This window comes from Pararge aegeria, chromosome 22 (genome assembly GCF_905163445.1).
Source record: "Pararge aegeria chromosome 22, ilParAegt1.1, whole genome shotgun sequence".
NCBI classification, from domain to species: Eukaryota; Metazoa; Arthropoda; class Insecta; order Lepidoptera; family Nymphalidae; genus Pararge; species Pararge aegeria.
In genome coordinates, this window is record NC_053201.1 from 2,484,908 (window position 1) to 2,502,931 (window position 18,024).

Sequence of the window (18,024 nt, forward strand, 5' to 3'; positions counted from 1 at the left end):
CCACGGCCAAAGCTGACTAGACCAGAGAAAATTCAGTAACTATAAAGTCTCAAAATTGCCTCTGCCACAGTGGCGTGCACAGGGTTTTTGAACAGGGTATGCATACAGCAGGAAAATAGCATAAAACAGCAAAATATTAAAATAAGATAAATTTTACGGCAGTCCTTTTGTGCCTGTATGAAGTGCACGCCACTTATTGTTGGTATGATAACAGGGCACTGCAGAAGCACTCGGCGACCTGGACGGCCTGCTAAGCTTCTGGAGTGAGCTCGGCTGGCTAGAGTGACCCAGCGGGGGGCCGCATCAGTGGCCATACGTAAAATGGACGGTTCCAGACCAGTCAACCAAGTCCAAGCCAACTATTTAACTGAATTTCTAGGCCTTATCAACTGCCTCTTTGCATAAACAGTGAGCAATAAAATTACATTCTATACTAGTCTATTCCACCTTGGGTGAGGTTGCAGTTAAGGGCTAAATTGTAGTGGGAAAAAAGGTCTCCCTCTTACGTAGATCAAGTGCCGAAACGGTCCAGGAACAGAAGAAGAGGAAGAAGAAGCTGTCCCTATCGCACTCTACGGTAATACATGAGGAGTTCAGGTTTAGCGCGACGGCAACAGTTTTTTTCAATTTTGTCACAGCTATACAATCGTCAACTAATTTTATTTATTTACTTTTCAACTTACGACGCGTATTACAGGAAATTTCCTAATGCACTAGCGTAGATACTGATGCACCTATCAACATACATAATAACTATATTTTACTAACCTACATAATAAACATTATCAATGTAACAAATGCACCACTGTATAATATTATCGGTTTATTTTTAAAACCACACAAATACAATTTGATAAATGTGAAAGTATGTTATTTGTTACTCATGTCCAGCGCAACTGCTGCAACGATTTGGACGACATTTATCACATATACAGCGTGCATCCTAGAGATGGACATAGTTTCCTTCGCGTAAAAGCACCTGTTCATTTTTTCTAAATCTGCTCCTTCGCCACCAACCCTGCCGGGCACTGACCAATCACAGGGGAGACTCCTGCCACCGCTACGGCTTTCAGTGGCCTGGAAAAAGTATGGTAAGATTTAGCTTAATGTTGTAGCTGAAGCTATGTCCGTGTAGCGGTCTCCACATTCCAAAACTAGATGGCGCTACAAAAATCCTGCATCGCGCTAGCGAAGTGTTCACGAAGAGTGCCTATAAATAAAACTTCCAAAAATGAATATTAGGACCTCGATCCTCGAGCACGATCACACGCTCGGAGGAAGATCTTCCAATTGATAGGGTCAAGCGTATCACCATAGCTCCCGTACATCCGTTTAGGTAGGTAATTACCAAAATATAAACAGCCTCGACATAATTAGTTTGACGGTGGATTGGCGCAGTTTGCTGCGACCCTGCAACAGCAACAGTCCAAGGCCGTGGGTTCGATTCCCACAACTGGAATATGTTTGGATGATGAGCATGAATGTTTTTCAATGTCTGGGTGTTTTTATGTTTATTCTAATTAAATTATTTATCTATATTATTCATAAAAATATTCATCAGTTATCTAAGTACCCATAACACAAGCTACGTTTACTTTGGGGCTATTTATTTGATTAGTGCCAATTCTGCTGTAGTTACAAAAATCTCTTTACAAAATCGGTACCTATGTCTGAAAGTAATTCTGTCCCATTCACAATGTTTCCCGTAGAAATGGTTAGCACTATTTTTTTTATCCGCTTGGTGGCGATTCTTTGTCTATTAACTAGACTGTCAATTTCGTACAAATTTGAATAAAAATAGTTTAACCACACCATAGAGTTATACTTCGTAGAGTGATGACAAGAAAATCTTCCGTTCTTGACTAGCTTTTCATATAACGACCTCTGATGTACTTCTTATGAACTACCACGTTATTCATAATGTCATACTTAACGCTTTGCTCATAGATGTCGCTCAACACAATAACGCGTCGTAGTCCAGAACGTAACAAATAGATGGCGTTGTTTTAAACAAGTATAAAGAGCTTTGAGGTATGGCTAATAGGTGGCGCTGTTATAAAGAGTTCTTACTTGAACCCCAATTCTTCAAGCGGAACTCCCAATTTTGTCAACTTGGCTTCGTAAGTGGCAAGGAGATCATCATGAGCTTTTCTCAGACGTGCAGCTTCGTAACGTAGATCCTCCACTTGGTTGTCTTTCATTTTTAATAATTCCTGACGAACGATAGAAAGTTGTATGAATTAATATTTAAAATGAATTCATTAGATGTAAGGTACAGACTGTAGTGCCTGCTAGGCAGTGGCGTGCACTTCACACATGCACAAAAGCACTGCATACCCAAATTTATTTATTTATTTATTTTATATAGCTCGTATTGGAGGGGAATATTTCTATTTTGTGCTATATATCTGCTTAATGCATACCCTGGCCGAAGACCCTGTGCACGCCACTGCTTCTAGTTACCTACCTTATATTTATTTATTTATACTTTTTTTATGTACTCTACATTATATGTATTAAGAAAATAAAAAAATCAGACTATCGCTCAGTAGAGATAACTGTTAGGCAACCTTAGGATCAGGAAAACTAAAAAGAAAAAAAAAGGTGGGCGCTCCCTATTAAAACATACATACATAAACCAGACTACAGACATAAAACAATACTACTAGTAAATATAAAAATAAATAAACTAATATACAACGTGTAACCGAATTCCGAAATACTATAAGGAATCAATCTGTAAAAATATTTTATCAAATGAATTATATTTAATTTTCCATAAAAACAAATTTTTAACATTCTAAGTGTTCACTTATGACAACACTATTGATGACAAAGTGCCGACACGCGCATAGAACCTACGCTACGCGACACGTACCTAATAACAACTAGTAAATCGATTTTAATTTTGGATATGATGTTAGTTAGGGCTTTATTTTATTTATTTCAGTAAAAACTATGGCAGTAGTTTACTTAAAAATATGAGCGTTTCGAGTTCACAGATAAATCTTAGAGACACTACATAATGTACTTCTCCTGTGAAGTATTATTTCGGTATTCATTTACACTTTGTATACTGCATAAGCATATATACTGAAATATAAGGAAGGGTAAAAAAATTATAACATTCTTCAGTCAGTCTTTATTTCGCGAGATAATGAGCCTTAATGACAATGCCTAGCGACTTAGCCTATCTTACGTTCATTGGGAGTGCTTTCCACAATTCAATAGCTTTAACAGTTAACGAATGCTTGTAAAACTATGTTATATGAAATGGCATGTACAAGGTCAGCGTATATCATCTTAAAAATATATCACGATCATGACATAATCTTAAAAATAAAAAGTTTTTATTTAATTAAGTAGAAGAGAGATGTTATGGTATAAGTAAATTTTTGCCTTACATGTATTTCCCTTGGATTCAAGTCGCGACCTTCTAAGTTTTTCAACTTGGCTTCTAGAAGGGCAGTTTTCAAGGAAGCTCTTTGTTGCACTTCAAGAACAGCTCTTGAGAACCTGCCAAATTATGTAATATATAATAGCAACTGGTAGTTTGAAATCACAAAATACTTAATAAACGCTGATATTTTCGTATCTAAAGCGATACAAAAATACGTTTATAAAGAAGTGACGTCGTTTTTTTGAATTCAGCGTTTTACCTGTCATGGTGGATCGCTTGATTTTGCAGTTTTCTTTATTGAAAATAAATAGCAATCTCACTTCTAAAATAAATAAAAATACGTTTTTACAATACTTTAGATACATACAATATTATAGCGATTCTTATTACTTGTATAATGAATTATTGTTAAAAAATAAATGATTATTGTTACTCATAATTTTATTTGAATATTATTTCTACTTGTTTGCCAGTGCTCTGAGAGTTGATAAAACTATGGGAAATGATATTTTTTTATCGTTTTCCCGGGGACATAGGTAATTGCCATGCTAGCCGTGCTGTTTTATCTGACATGCAGGATAGTGTTTTCAAAGAACACTGGATGTCAGCTTTGGTATTTAGTAACGTTATTAAGTTTATTGTGATTGTACTAACACATGGACATTTGTAGTCTGAAATAAACACAATTCAATACTAGTTAGTTTGTAAATATCACAGTAACCTTAAATGCCTAAGCGCCGTAAATACTCCGTTATTTGTAATGACGGAGTTATAAATACGTTTTTGCGGCGCTTGCGTTTGAGACTCTGGGCCCATTGTCTTCGGACACGAAAAATTTTATTAACATAGTGTCCTAAAAATTGGCCCTTACGTCTGGTGACCAAACGCTGGTGACCAAGCTGGAACGGCTAAGTCTAGCAATTCAAGGGCCAATAGGGCCACATTTTGGGTACCATGCCCATAAGTGAACATTTATATCTACAGGCTTTTATTTATTTAAATGAAATGAAATTCTATATGAAATAAAATAGACCAGTGATATTTGCCCACAAAATTGCTTACAATTGTATACAAAAGTATGTCTTACAAAAAAAAAATGCATGTGGACAAATAGGGTATTGTAAATATTAAATTTAGTTTGTAATTATTATTTCCCTAGAAAAATATATTTTTCGTTGGTTTATTAATAAAGGATATAGTAACCTTGATTTCAATTCGTCCCTTTCTTTAAACACGCGATCGAACCTCACTTGTAGCACTTCATATTCCCACTTGAGCACTTCGAATTGCTGTTCCAAGAGCGACAGCTGCTTTGTTTTCGCCTAAAAAAAAACATGGTCAGTATCAATGGTCTTACCCCAGTATTTTTATATATATAAGTTAGCCCATCGAAGTGCAATCGAATCTTACCAGCTGCTAAGAAAGCTACAGGCTAGCCTGTTAGGGGTATTACAGTTATATTAAAAACTACCCCTAATCGGTTTCCACGCGACATCGCGGTATGCTAAATAGCTTAGCAGCACGTCTTTATCGGTATGGCAATAGTCACGGTCTAAACCTACCATAGGATCAGACCACATAGTACTTTAGGATTCGATTTACCAGATTGGGTCCAATGTTGCTAGATAGTGAGGTTTCCGAATTTCTGATCATTACCAGCCCGGGTTTTTGGAAGACACTAAACAGTAAGACTCTATAATGGAGAGTAATCTGAAGAGTTGTTTGCGTTGATACCTCCTTCCCTGTTCTCTGACCGCACCTCACGCCGTAGAAATAAATTCCACCATCATCATCTGGATGCCTGGTATTCTTCCACTTTTCGAAATACCAGATCATTTCTACCGCGCACTTGCAAATTATGGAACAATCTCCCATCTGATGTGTTTCCTCAAAAAACAAGCTAGGGTTATTCAAGTGGCGGATAAATAAATTCCTTAAAAGCCGGCAACGCATCGGTGGCTCCTCTGGTGCTGCAGATGTTTAAGGACAGCGGTGATCGCGTATCATCAGGTGACCCACTTGCTCGTTTGCCCGGTATTAATATAAAAAAAATTAAAAAAACAGTTTCTAGGTGACAACGATAAATCGTTTGGTTTGGGCCACGACTGATGCCTTCTATCAGACTAATATATCAAAGAAATTGGGGATGGAACCCGATTGCGCAATTAGTTTTCACTTACAGCCAACGCAGCCTTATCTCTATCATAGTTTGACATCTGCCTCTTCAACTCCTTATTGTCCACAATCGCCGCCTCCAGAGGTTCTCTTAAGCTCTTCGACTCGGCCACAGCATCTCGCGCTATCTTCTCGGCTCGTTCTTTTACTTTCTGCATATCTTCCATCTGCTGTTTCAAGCTGCTTATAAGACCTTAACGATAATATAAATGAAGTTTAAATAAGCGGCATTTACTTACGTTATCCTGCTGAGGACTATAAACATAAATTATTAAATAGGACAAGGAATATAAATAAATAAACATAAAAATACTACGACATTAAGCGTAGCTTGTGTTATTGGTGCTAAGATGACTGTTGAATATTTTTATGAATAATATAAATAAAAATTTATAATATACTGATAAACAGCACCAACATTTTCCATTTATGGGAATCGAACGCAAGGCCTTGGACTCAGAAAGCATCCGCTGCGCTGCGAATTACTTTATTTATATAATTCAATACACATACCCAAGTTATTCAAGGTGATGTCGTTATAATAATTTTTTAGATCCGAGAAAGCCCTTTCGTGATGAGCGATCAACTCAGATAACTGTTTGTTCTTTCTTTCTTCAACTTCACCTATCTCTGTCCTGTGCTTAACCGTTAACTCCACTTTGGTTTCTTGTAGTTTCTTATCAGCTTTCTCTTCGATCTGTCGTGTTTTCTCCTCAAATACAGACCTGTAATAGTTTAAACAATAGTCAAAAAAAAATATCTTTATTCAAGTAGGACCATAGGTGGCACTTTTGATGCGTACACGAGAATTACACGGTAGTGAGATGATGGCGATAACCATATAACTCGTACTGGAGATTTTCTTCATTTTATATCATCTGCATACCCTGTGTATACTCTCTATGCACGCCACTGCCCATAAATAGGGCAACACTTCACAGGACATGCAAGTAGCATATCTTTTTATTTATTTATTTATTTGGGTTCCAAACAACAGCACAGTATCACATTACACAATGGTATACATAGTACAAATAATTACTCACTGCGGCGTCAACTGCGTAAACCACATATTACAAGAAATATTTGTTAATTATTATTAGGGTTTTACTCAAAAGCTAATAAAACATTATTGTTGCAACAATTTCTACAAAAATACAAACAAAAAAAAAAATATATAAGAAGGAGTAGATGAGTACTTTGCTGGTACTTAAGGCCTAAATTAAATTCATTGTCATCATATAGCATCGGACATAAAATTGACATTGTTTTAATTATTTATATTATAACTAACAATTAATTTATATTATAATTGACGTAATCTAATTATGAATGTTTTTAATTATTTTTAGGTTAAGATTTGTATGCCTCTAAATGGGCTAAAACATTGTTCCTTATAATATTTTTCACATCTATAATTTCACATGTTTTTTTGCAAATAAATGATTATGAATAAATGATAAGGAAATCTGTAATTATTTATGAATGTCTTGTGATCGCAAAACTTTGTCTGTAACAGTAATTGATTATCACCCGGAATACTAGTATATAAATTTAATTTTTAAGACTATTTTAAACGATCTATGACCAACTTCTTAAAGGCGCCTATTGGCGTAGAAAAAAATGTCTATATTATTAAAGTTCTTGTTATATGATTTTGTCATTCTAAATAATGTCCTGGAACATGCCGCCCTGTGTCCATCAATTTGAGGCGTAGGTGTAAAGCCTCGTGAGAATGTAATTACACCGGCAACCACGCCCTTCAGACCGGAACACAGCATTGCAACAATGCATGTGCGCATGGCGATAGTAATACCCCGGACGAGCTCAGTCGTAATAAAAATCTACTACTGCTAAACCAGGACTGTATGATCAGTGTTCGCAAATGCTTAGCACTTAGCCACCGAATGTTTAAATAAATAAATAATAAATGAATATACTACGACAATACACACACCGCCATCTAGTCCCAAAGTAAGCGTAGCTTGTGTTATGGGAACTAAGATAACTGTTGAATATTTTTATGAATAATATACATAAATACTTATAATATAACATATTCCACCCAGACACTGAACAACATTCATGTTCTTCACACAAACATTTTCCAATTGTGGGAATCGAACCCACGGCCTTGGACTCAGAAAGCAGGGTCGCTGCCCACTGCGCCGATCGGCCGTCTAATATCATAAACGTATCAGGAGCAAAGCCAGGCAATGCCAACGATAATGTACTAACATTCTCAAACATATATTTTTTTGACTGTCCCGCATCGATACACAATTAGTTGCACTTCCACTTAAATCTTTTATAACCCATTTACAAAAACCCACCTAGGAAAACAAGCGCCTATTGTACGTATATGGGACAAATACAACCAGTTATCCAAATATACCTGGCATCGATATCTTCCATGATTCACCCACAGCTTTTAGGAAAAAAACTCACTGGACACTTATCGGACAAAATACACTCATATAATATTATACCTACCATCTTGTAATGAATTATATTATGTTATTTCAAACATTTTTTTTGTCAAATTAAGAATGACGCTTTGTTCAATGCTATATGCACTTGTATGATAAAAAAGCTTGGGTATGAATTGAATTGCTCTAACTGAAAAGCTGAACATTAACTAGACTGTGAGATGGTGATAACAAAAAAAAACACCTGGCTAAGTTTGTAGTGGGCACTTCTTAGACCAGGGCGCGTTTGGAACACTCCTAGCTTTAGTTTACGTTAACGAATGCAGTTATTACCTAACATTGGTAACATGTTATATGTATGAACGCTTCATAAGTGCCTGTAAGGTCTACATGAATGAAACAGTTTTGAATTTGAATTTGAATTGATGTACATATCAGTGCATGTTATTGTGTGTACTATATTTTAAAAAGTGTAATACATATGTTGTTAGTGCTCTTAATAAATAAATAAATAAGTAAAATAAATGATCATCATAAGTAAAAAACAAGATAGAGTAAAATGAACTGCGAGGGTTCAAAGTACAATAGATGATAGACCTAGTTTTGGAAAGTTCCTCCGCATGAATTAACTTGGCTCTCCTGAGCTCGTCTTGAGCTGCCAACATCTTCTCTCTCATGTCCTGACGTAGAGCTCTTTTGTCATTCAGAAGTTCCAGTTCTTGTTCTGTGAAATGAGATAAGCTTCAAAGACATCATTTTTAAATTTAAGCAACCTCTTTTTAAAATTATTCTATTATTGTCATTGTCATAATTTTACTTCTCCAAATTCAAATTCAAATTCAAAAATATTTTATTCATTTAGACCTAATTACAGGCACTTATGAAGCGTTCATACATTTGACATGTTACACTAATGTTAATGATAGTGATAACTGCATTCGTCAACTTAAAACAAAAGCTATTAGGGTTCCAAACGCGCCCTGATCTAAGAAGACCCCACAACAAACTTAGCCAGGTTTTTTTTGTTATCACCATCTCACAGTCTAGCTAAAACTAGTTCGAGACGAAGTGTACAAACAACTCGGCATGTTCAAAAACTCAGTAAGATGTAGGTACAAACAACGAAATGTTTATTGTTTGTTCTTATAACTTTCTTATACTAGTTAAAATTCTGCTCCACAGCACACATTATTATTAATTTTAAATGTGAAACAATGTTTTACGTTATAAGTTTAAGTAAATAGGACTCTTTATTTATCAGACACATTAATTAAAAGATAATTAGTTAAACCCCATTTGTATTAAACTTATTGAGATGTTGAACTTATAGAGATGTCTCTCAATAAGTTCAAAGTTTATGTAAAACGTAAGCTTATAGAGAAATCCTATTATAATATTAAGGATAACATGTATGATAAAAAAGCTTAGGTATGAATTGCTCTAACTTCTTAGCTCAACATTAACTTGACTGTAAGATGGTGATAACAGGACCAGGGCGCGTTTAGAAACCTCCTAGCTTTAGTTTTAAGTTAACGAATGCAGTTATCACCATCACTAACATTGATGTAACATTTAAATATATGAACGCTTCATTAGTGCCTGTGATAAGGCCTACATGAATAAAACATTTTTGAATTTAGAATTTGAACTTACAACTACGCTAGTAATTATTGTTTAATTAATAAATAGTTTCCAAGAAACAATTAATATTAATTTGATTAACAACCAATCTTCATGACGTTGAGTAGGTGGGTAGATATTTTGTTATAAATACGGTTGCATTTTCGATACACTTCACTATCCTACTTTGATTTTGATTTTGATTTTAAAATGCAGTCCGACCCCAACCCCCTAGTGGTCGAGGCGTCCACTTATACCCCCGTCCCCGACGTCGAACCAAAGCGGCGACGTCCGAAGCATGTCCTTGACGACCCTGACGACAAAATAACTACCGACAATGTGTCCCAACAACACACACACACGCAACATACACAGCGTCTTCGCCGGCGAAGACGAAGGCCCCGATTTCTGACGTCATCCGGACGTGGATCCTTACCACGGTCACGGGGGCGTTCGGACTAAACAATGATTAGTCCAAAAGTCCACCAACAGTCAGATTAACGTCGAACCGAGCCGAGGTCCGAGTCCTCGCAGGAGGCACCCTCGGGTCGACGTCTCCCATACTCCCCCCGATGTCGTCGAGCCCTGGGGCTCTTCTCATGGCGAGCTTTCGCGCTCGCCCCACTCCCCCGGTGACGCCGTAGCAACCCCTTAGGTGGTTATCGGCAAGTGTCCTTCCGAAAAAGCAAAAAGCGATACACTTCAGTCCTACATGGACTCGAACGATGTAAAGATACCTCCCGGTGACTTAGTCGTTTATCATAGGTCTGTTAAAAAGCGTGCAATGTTGTTTTAATTACCTGTATGTTCTTCCTTGGCTGCTTTTAACGCAACTAAGTTTTCTGCTCTGAGGGCAGCGCAAGCAGCCTGTTGTTCATACTTCAAATGCTTGATTTTTTGCTTCTCCGTTTCCAGAAGCGCCTCATTCTCTTCCTGAGCTTCTTCGGTAGCCCGTTCTTTATTCCTCAATTCCGCTTTCGCTTCTTCTAATTGTTGACGAGTAATTTCCCAGAATGTACGTATTTTGTCTCTTTCCAACTGAAAGTAGTTTCTCTCTTCTCTCTCTTTGTCCAATTCTTCTTTAACTTTCAATGTGAATTGTTCTAGTTTCTCGCGGGTCATTTCTGATGTATCCACCCCATCTATGATGATCGCTAAAATGATGATATAGTATTGTAATAATTGTTTCCAAAGATGATCAGTTACATAAACATGAATTAAATTGTTATCATACATGACGTCTATAACACATTGCTGCGTATGATAATCGTTTTAACAGTTTCCATGTTTCGTTAGACGCCTCTGTGCATTTTGTTTTATAATATGTCGTAGTATTTTTGTCAGTATAGTTTAGCGATCATAGAATACATTTAGGGTTACAATTATAATATAGCGATTCTGTGTGCCATAATTTTAATCAGATTTTTATTGTGAGTCAGAATATCGCACAATACAAATACAATTATTTATTTGTTTTTGCTGAGGATCTTAATGTACAGTAGACATTGTTTTTTTTTATGTGTGGTTTGCCATCTGATTCAAAAATAAAAATGATAATCACTATCCTGGTGAATGAAATAGCGTCATTGCGTGGCATGTCCTGCATTTCTTACCAGGGTATGCATACAGCAGTAAAATTGCATAAAATGGCAATAATCCTCCAAAAAAAAAACAATTTTAGGGTAGCCAGTGCTTTTGTGCATGTATGAAGTGCATGCCACTGATTGAGGTCAGTTTAATTTTCAATTTTTTTTATTGTAGTTCTGTCTGAGTTATGTATTAAAATCATAAAACTTACCAACGGCTTTTTTTCCCCCACCTTTTCCTCCCTTTGGTGGCTGAAATGTTAACAAGCATTATTATTTTATATTAATTTCATTAACACTACAATATTCTCTAACTGTATTCTGTGTTTCATATATTATTGTTTGTATTACATACAATATAGTTTTCATTTGGAATTTATACTATATCTGCAAATCTATATAATTGACGCAGTGCATCTTGCTTTCCGAGTCCAAGGCCGTGGGTTTGATTACCACATTTGTGTGATGAACATGAATGTTTTCTGGGTGTTTATCTGCACAATATTTATTAAAATATTCATCAGTCATCTTAGTACCCATAACACAAGCTACGCTACTTTGGGGGTAGAGTTTTGTTGTTAGTTTAGCTCAACCTTTGTATGATATATATTATATATACAAAGGTTTAAGATAATTTTATCTTGATTTTATGACATAATGTACAGCTTGCAACCAGAAGATGGATGCTTTTTATGCCGGGAAAACTAAAAGTTTCAGATTTTTTTTAATCTGACAAACACGGATGAATTCGCGGTTATCAGCTTGTAGTAATAATAAAGGCTGTAATTCCAGATCACCCATGGATAGACACCTACATTATAACGAAATAATTTACACATGATCTCGTATACAAAGATAAATCGAAGGAAATAATAAATGTGTAGGTAAACTAAGGTAACTTAAACGTAAATTATGATTATACGTTTTATAAGTTCAGCATCTTACCATCTTACGCTACTGCCTGGATTCTTGCTTGGAAACCAATAAAAAAAATCTCTAAAACAAAAAATATACACTTGCAGCCCAAACGACCACTTTTTATCAAAATAAAAGAGCGTTACTAGGGAAAACAGTACTTCACTTTTCGTCACCATGGCGATGAGGTTTTGTTGTTGTTTACTTAACTTCATTGACACTCCTACAGAGTTATTAAAGTCAGCAAAAAATCAATAGATAAGAAGCATACAAATGTCTATTTTAAATGAAGTTTTTAATCGAAGGATATACAAACATTTTGCGTTATAAAATTAACCTAGAGTTTAAGGTATATACGAGTACAACGTGTACATTATTAACTGTCTCTGAGAGTTATCTGTGAAACCGAAACGCAAATAGTTTTGGACTAAACCATTGCCATAGATTTTACTGCAAGAAATGAGATAGTCCCAACATCACATGCAAAAGTAAAATCAAGGACTCCTGCCACTTTATTGGGAACGCGTCGCATAGCGTAGGTACTATGCACGTGTCGGTCTTTTATCTTTAAAAGGGTTGTCATAAGTAAATACTTAGAATATTTTGAATTAGTTTGTATGCGGAAAATAGATATGCTTATTTTGATTTAATATTTTTACAGGATTACTCCTTATGAAATATACTTAGGCACGCTTCAAGGTTGTATATATCTCAGGGCCCGATTAATAAAGATGGCATGACATCAGAGTTATGTAGTGTTCTGACTCACTTCATCTGACCATCCTTTTAAATGTCAGAGCATGGAAAAACACTACGATTGCTACGTTATGCAGCCTTTATTTATAAGGAGCTTTGACAGCTATTTCACCAGAGATGTTGCGGGCAGCTAAGCAAGCCAGGTAATTAGTAATATCGAGGACATGTGCTCACACACTTAGCTTCAATATATAGCTCCCATTTAAAGCACGGCATCTCTCTATATGAAAACCATAGCCTCGTCGAATCAGTTTATAATTAAAAATAAAAAGGTCCTTATGTTACCATTGACATCCTTTGCTACACAGCTAATCACACTTCTCGTCGAAAAGCAGCCTTGAAGTTGTATTCCTCTTTGGTTTTTAAAACGTAGTGTCTGTCTACTCTTTGCCTATTATCATGATCAACCCATTGCTAGCCCAGGGCATGGATGTCCTCTCAAAATGATGAGGTTTTAGGACATAGTCCACCACACTCGGAACTCTCAGGCACGCCGGTTTCTTCGTGTTGTTTTCCTTCACCGTTAAAGCAATTCATATTTTAAATTGCTCAAATTACATAGCCCCGAAAAGTAAGACGTGAGTGCCAGGGGTCGAAGGTGCCCCCGTAAGGGAAGCCGAAGCCGTAACCACTAAGCTTTCAACCCCTTTTTAAAATATAGGTAAATAATAGAAGAGAATAAAGAATCACTGACCATGCTTACTACAAATTCAAATTCAAATTCAAATTCAAATCGTTTATTTGCAGATTGGTTTAACATTGTTGGTAGGTACTCGTACACAAAATATAGGGACAAACAAACCACTTTAGATGGCATGCAAAAAATATATATGTTCGTACACTAATTCCTACTTACTATAATAATACTATCCTAAATAAAATTATTAAAATAAGAATAAAATTTAAGACTGATATCAAAATTACAAATATCTAATAAATTATTATTCATGCAATATCATAAACGTCAGCGATGAAGAATCTAAAGAATGCATACCATAAAGCTTCTAAAGTCTACGTATTTTTATCAGTTGTCATTATTTAATACACAATACAACTTTAAAATTTCCGTTGTGAATTTCGAAAAACTTGTAATGCAAAAGATATGAAGCAAAATGTACAACTCTATCATCTGAGAAACTAGCTTTTATCAAAGTTTCAAAATGCGTAACATCTTTGGCTCCATTATGTATAGTTTTACCTTTGTGACGCTGTTTACCATCGATTACCTCCTGGGGAACGGTTTTGTAGAGCTATTCCAAAGGATATTGTGTAAAATGCTATGTTTCATACGAAAATCCTTAAGAGAGGAAGAGAAGCTATATCAGATGGGGGAGGGTGCTACAATTAGCTTGAAGGTTTTGGTCTGTGAAATAGCGTTACTCGGTTTTACAATAACTGTAAGTTTATTTTGTTATAACGACGGCCAACTGGCTTTCTGAGTCCAAGGCTCAATTCCCACAAATGGAAAATGTTTGTGTTATGAACAGGAATGTTTATCTGTATATTTTTAATAATGTATATTATTCATAAAAAGAAGTATTCATCAGTTATCTTAGTACCCATAACACAAGCTTGCTAAATTTGGGGCTAGGTAGCGAAGTGTGTATTGAAGTAGTATATTTATTTATTATTACTATATAGACTGACTATATAACTGCGTATAGACTGGGTCAGTGAACCTAAAAAACAGCACAATTTATTGGTGCTCAAACGTAAAAAGAGCACCAAGTCAGCGCGCAAAATACTTTACTGACTTGACAGCGCGACCAACGAGCGTTTTCAATATTCAATCTATCTGTAATCTGTATTTGTTAAAAAATTTATGGATGTTTCTGTCAATAGCAACGTTGCTATCTAATAAATCTTTAGATTACGCATAGATTGAATATAGAAAATGGACATTATACAATTTGTGACTATCCATTTTCTATTTTCGCATAACCGCGATTTAGCAAGAATTTCTAACTTAACTCCTATGTTTGAATTCAGTGTACTATCTATCTCTATTCCAAATTTTAATCAAATCGGTACAGTAGTTGTGGCGCAACAGAGTATACAAACATACACACAGAACAAATACATAAAACTGTCGCCTTTATAATATTAGTTAGATTAGCAAGGATTTATATAGGATACAATAAAAGTTAGACTTCCAACTTTTATTGTAATGTGTGATATTTCTTTTAGTTCTTAAACAAATACAAGAAAATTCGTTGCAAGGACAAAATTGATGACCTTCTGCAGGAGAGTCGGGAGGCGTTACGGCAGACCAACGAGTTTCTTGACAAATGGCGCCTGAGACGGGTGAAAACTTTAATTGAACCACTTTTTAACACCCCGACGAAAAAATCGTGGTGTGTGTGCGTGTATGTGTGTGTGCGTGTGTGTGAGTAAGTGTATGGGTGTGTGTGTGTGGCATCGTAGCTCCCGAGCGGATAGCCGGATTTTGGTTTTTTTGTCGGAAGTGTTCTGAGCTGTATTTGATGAAAATCGGTCCAAGCTGGCAGCCGCAAAAAAATGGCGAATAACATTGTTTTTACAACTAGTGTGGCTTGCCTAGTTACGAGGGTTTTTATTTTATCAGGTCAGTTTATATAGGTTTTTAGAATTTAACAACATTATCCCCAAACCGAGGTGGACAGATGACATCAGGCGAGTCGCTGGGAGCTGCTGGAGGCAAGCGGCTCGGGACCGTGTAGGACCTATGTCCAGCAGTGGACGTCAATTGGTTCAAATTATGATGATGACAATGAAACACTTATCATTGACCTTTACTTGAAAAGTCCGTGTGTGTATATGCAAACCCACCAAGCTCTTCCAGAACCGGTTATTTAGCTTCCTAGCAACTGTTTGCAAGAATCTGTTGCTTCTACGGCGCATCCTGCTAAACAAAGATGCTAAATAAAAATTATGACTGTTGCAGATGAATATGCAGTCACCTGAAGAGTACTCGTACCTTGATGAGGAGCCCCAGCAGATTATGCCTTACAAGTTGGAGGTTCCGATATTACACATGGCCATTATAGACGTGAGCATAAAGACGGGATTACTTTGGCAATGTCATCTTCATCCTCAACATGTTTCGTGCTCATGGTGTTCAATTGATATAGGCATTATGGTAGATGGTATTAAAAAGAATCCATACTTCCATACTGTGTATATGTTTGTTTGTTTGTCTTCACCTTACGCCCTAACTAAGCAACCAATAGACACCAATTTACGGATGGACATTTGCCGATAACCACCTGAGGGGTTGCTACCGCGTCGCCGGGGGAGTGGGTTGAGCGCGAAAGCTCGCCATGAGAAGAGCCCCAGGGCTCGATGACATCGGGGGGGGAAGTGGGAGACGTCGACCCGAGGGTGCCTCCTGCGAGGACTCGGACCTCGGCTCGTTTCGACGTTAATCTGAGTGTTGATGGACTTTTGGACTGATTATTGCTTAGACCAATAGACTTGATTTTTGGCATAGAGCACAGAATTAAGAAAATTTGGAATCCAAAGGCATCCAAAAGTGCACAGACAGTGAATTGAACGCTCATATTAACTAAAAAATTATGTCGTGTGTTACTTTAGATAATTAAAAAAAAAATATTCCGATACGATCATTTTTTCGACCAATTTTGATGCCACATACACCCGTCCATACATGGACGTCCAGAAAAGATTATGTTTAATGTTATTATTTACTATGTTAAACAAAAAAATTGTTATTGAAATGTATTTTATGTGCCTGACAAATTATTTGACTTGATATTAGTGTACTCAAATTAACCTGTGTGTGCAGTGCAATATAAATAACAAAAAATCAATTTCAGTTTCGAGAAAACTGCTTTTTTTGAAATATCGAGAGTAGAGCACAACCTCAACGCTTCGCTTATGAGGCGTGCAATATACTGAATATACTGAAATTTAATATTTAAGCATTATAAACCACTCCACTTTAGTAGTGTTTCTCGAACAGGCGGTTAGATACTTCATTCCATTTACCAGTTGACGGGAATTATTTTACGTCTAATTTTCGAAACGTTTACCATAAAATGGGAAAAAGTTTGTGAGCTAGCAACATTCCGCGGGTGTGAAGTGAGACGTGCGCTGGGCGTTTTTACTGTTTTTGGACACAAGACACTGCATACAATAATGGCTGAATGAGGATTCTGTATGCTCGTAATTCTGTGGCATAGAGCTAATAGCGCATTGGGTAGGCACTCGACTTCACTTTCGGGAGACCGAGTTCGAATCCCAGCACGCACCTCTAACTTTTCTGAGTTATGTGCGTTTTAACTAATTAAAATATCACTTGCTGCATCGGTGACGGAAAATATTGTGAACAAGCCTGCATGCCTGAAAGCCCTTCATAATGTTCTCAAAGGGTTGTGGAGTCCACCAATCCGCACAGGGCCAGCGTGATGGACTACGGCCTTAACCCCTTATCATTGTGGGAGGAGACGAGTGCGGTAATAGGTTTATGTGATGATAATGATGATGACTCCTTTAAGCGTATGATGATGAAGGTGATTGTGTATAATTCCATTATTAAGACATTTAGTTACGATTTTCCTAACAGGCATTAGGTACGAGAAATCAGCCAGAAAGCGGCGACACAGGTGACGTCACAAGTTGCACAGACTCCGCCCTCATCTCACTGACGTCACTGCTCGACGACGATTTCGTATCGACAACCGATGAACTCGCAGATGAGAGATTCGAAGAAACAAATTCCACCAGGAATCGGGTCTTATGGGATGCAACCGAGGAAGGCTCTAATTTGGATGAATGAAGTACCATTAACCTGTTGATTGTGTCAAAAATTTATTTGTCTTTGATCAGTATTGAGTAACATTGGAGTTCTCTACAGTTCGTTTCGTTTGTTATCCGACTTCAAAATATAAATCTGTTAAAAAAAAAACATTTATTTTAATTTCACGTGGTGGTGAGTAATTTGTGGCGTGCACTGAGTTTCCTACCAGGGTATGCGAAAGGTAGGAAAAATGCATAAAATGGCAAAAATCCTCCTCCTATACGAGTTATATATAAATTTTAGGGTAAGCAGTGCTTTTAAGCATAAATGAAGTGCACGCCACTGTGAGTAATGATGCAGATTATGGTAACGGGCAACCTGTGAGCATGCCAGTTTTATAAAACT

General features: G+C 36.6%; 2 protein-coding genes across 2 annotated transcripts; one reads left to right on the plus strand and one right to left on the minus strand.

The window, feature by feature from the left end:
- Positions 1-992: 992 nt before the first annotated feature.
- LOC120633809 (dynein regulatory complex subunit 4) lies at positions 993-11,554 on the minus strand. The gene is made up of 9 exons (XM_039904166.1): positions 11,423-11,554; positions 10,425-10,778; positions 8,602-8,728; positions 6,089-6,300; positions 5,581-5,768; positions 4,604-4,722; positions 3,405-3,516; positions 2,071-2,213; positions 993-1,077 (listed from the first exon to the last, which is right to left on the minus strand). Exons 2-9 carry the CDS (start codon positions 10,744-10,746, stop codon positions 993-995), a joined length of 1,308 nt encoding a protein of 435 aa, XP_039760100.1. The 5' UTR covers positions 10,747-10,778; positions 11,423-11,554.
- Positions 11,555-13,931: 2,377 nt separating this feature from the next.
- LOC120633846 lies at positions 13,932-17,752 on the plus strand. The gene is made up of 4 exons (XM_039904215.1): positions 13,932-14,278; positions 15,069-15,185; positions 15,805-15,909; positions 17,446-17,752. Exons 1-4 carry the CDS (start codon positions 14,042-14,044, stop codon positions 17,656-17,658), a joined length of 672 nt encoding a protein of 223 aa, XP_039760149.1. The 5' UTR covers positions 13,932-14,041; the 3' UTR covers positions 17,659-17,752.
- Positions 17,753-18,024: the final 272 nt, after the last annotated feature.

Excerpts from the sequence above, each read along its gene's own strand:
- LOC120633809 (XM_039904166.1), bottom strand. The coding sequence starts at position 10,746 with ATGACCCGCGAGAAACTAGAACAATTCACATTGAAAGTTAAAGAAGAA. Across the intron at positions 5,769-6,088 it reads CATCACCTTGAATAACTTGG|GTCTTATAAGCAGCTTGAAA; the intron begins GTATGTGTATTG and ends ATTATCGTTAAG. Across the intron at positions 2,214-3,404 it reads TGAATCCAAGGGAAATACAT|GAATTATTAAAAATGAAAGA; the intron begins GTAAGGCAAAAA and ends ATCGTTCGTCAG.
- LOC120633846 (XM_039904215.1), top strand. The coding sequence starts at position 14,042 with ATGCGTAACATCTTTGGCTCCATTATGTATAGTTTTACCTTTGTGACG. Across the intron at positions 14,279-15,068 it reads TACTCGGTTTTACAATAACT|TTCTTAAACAAATACAAGAA; the intron begins GTAAGTTTATTT and ends TATTTCTTTTAG. Across the intron at positions 15,910-17,445 it reads TACACATGGCCATTATAGAC|GCATTAGGTACGAGAAATCA; the intron begins GTGAGCATAAAG and ends TTTTCCTAACAG.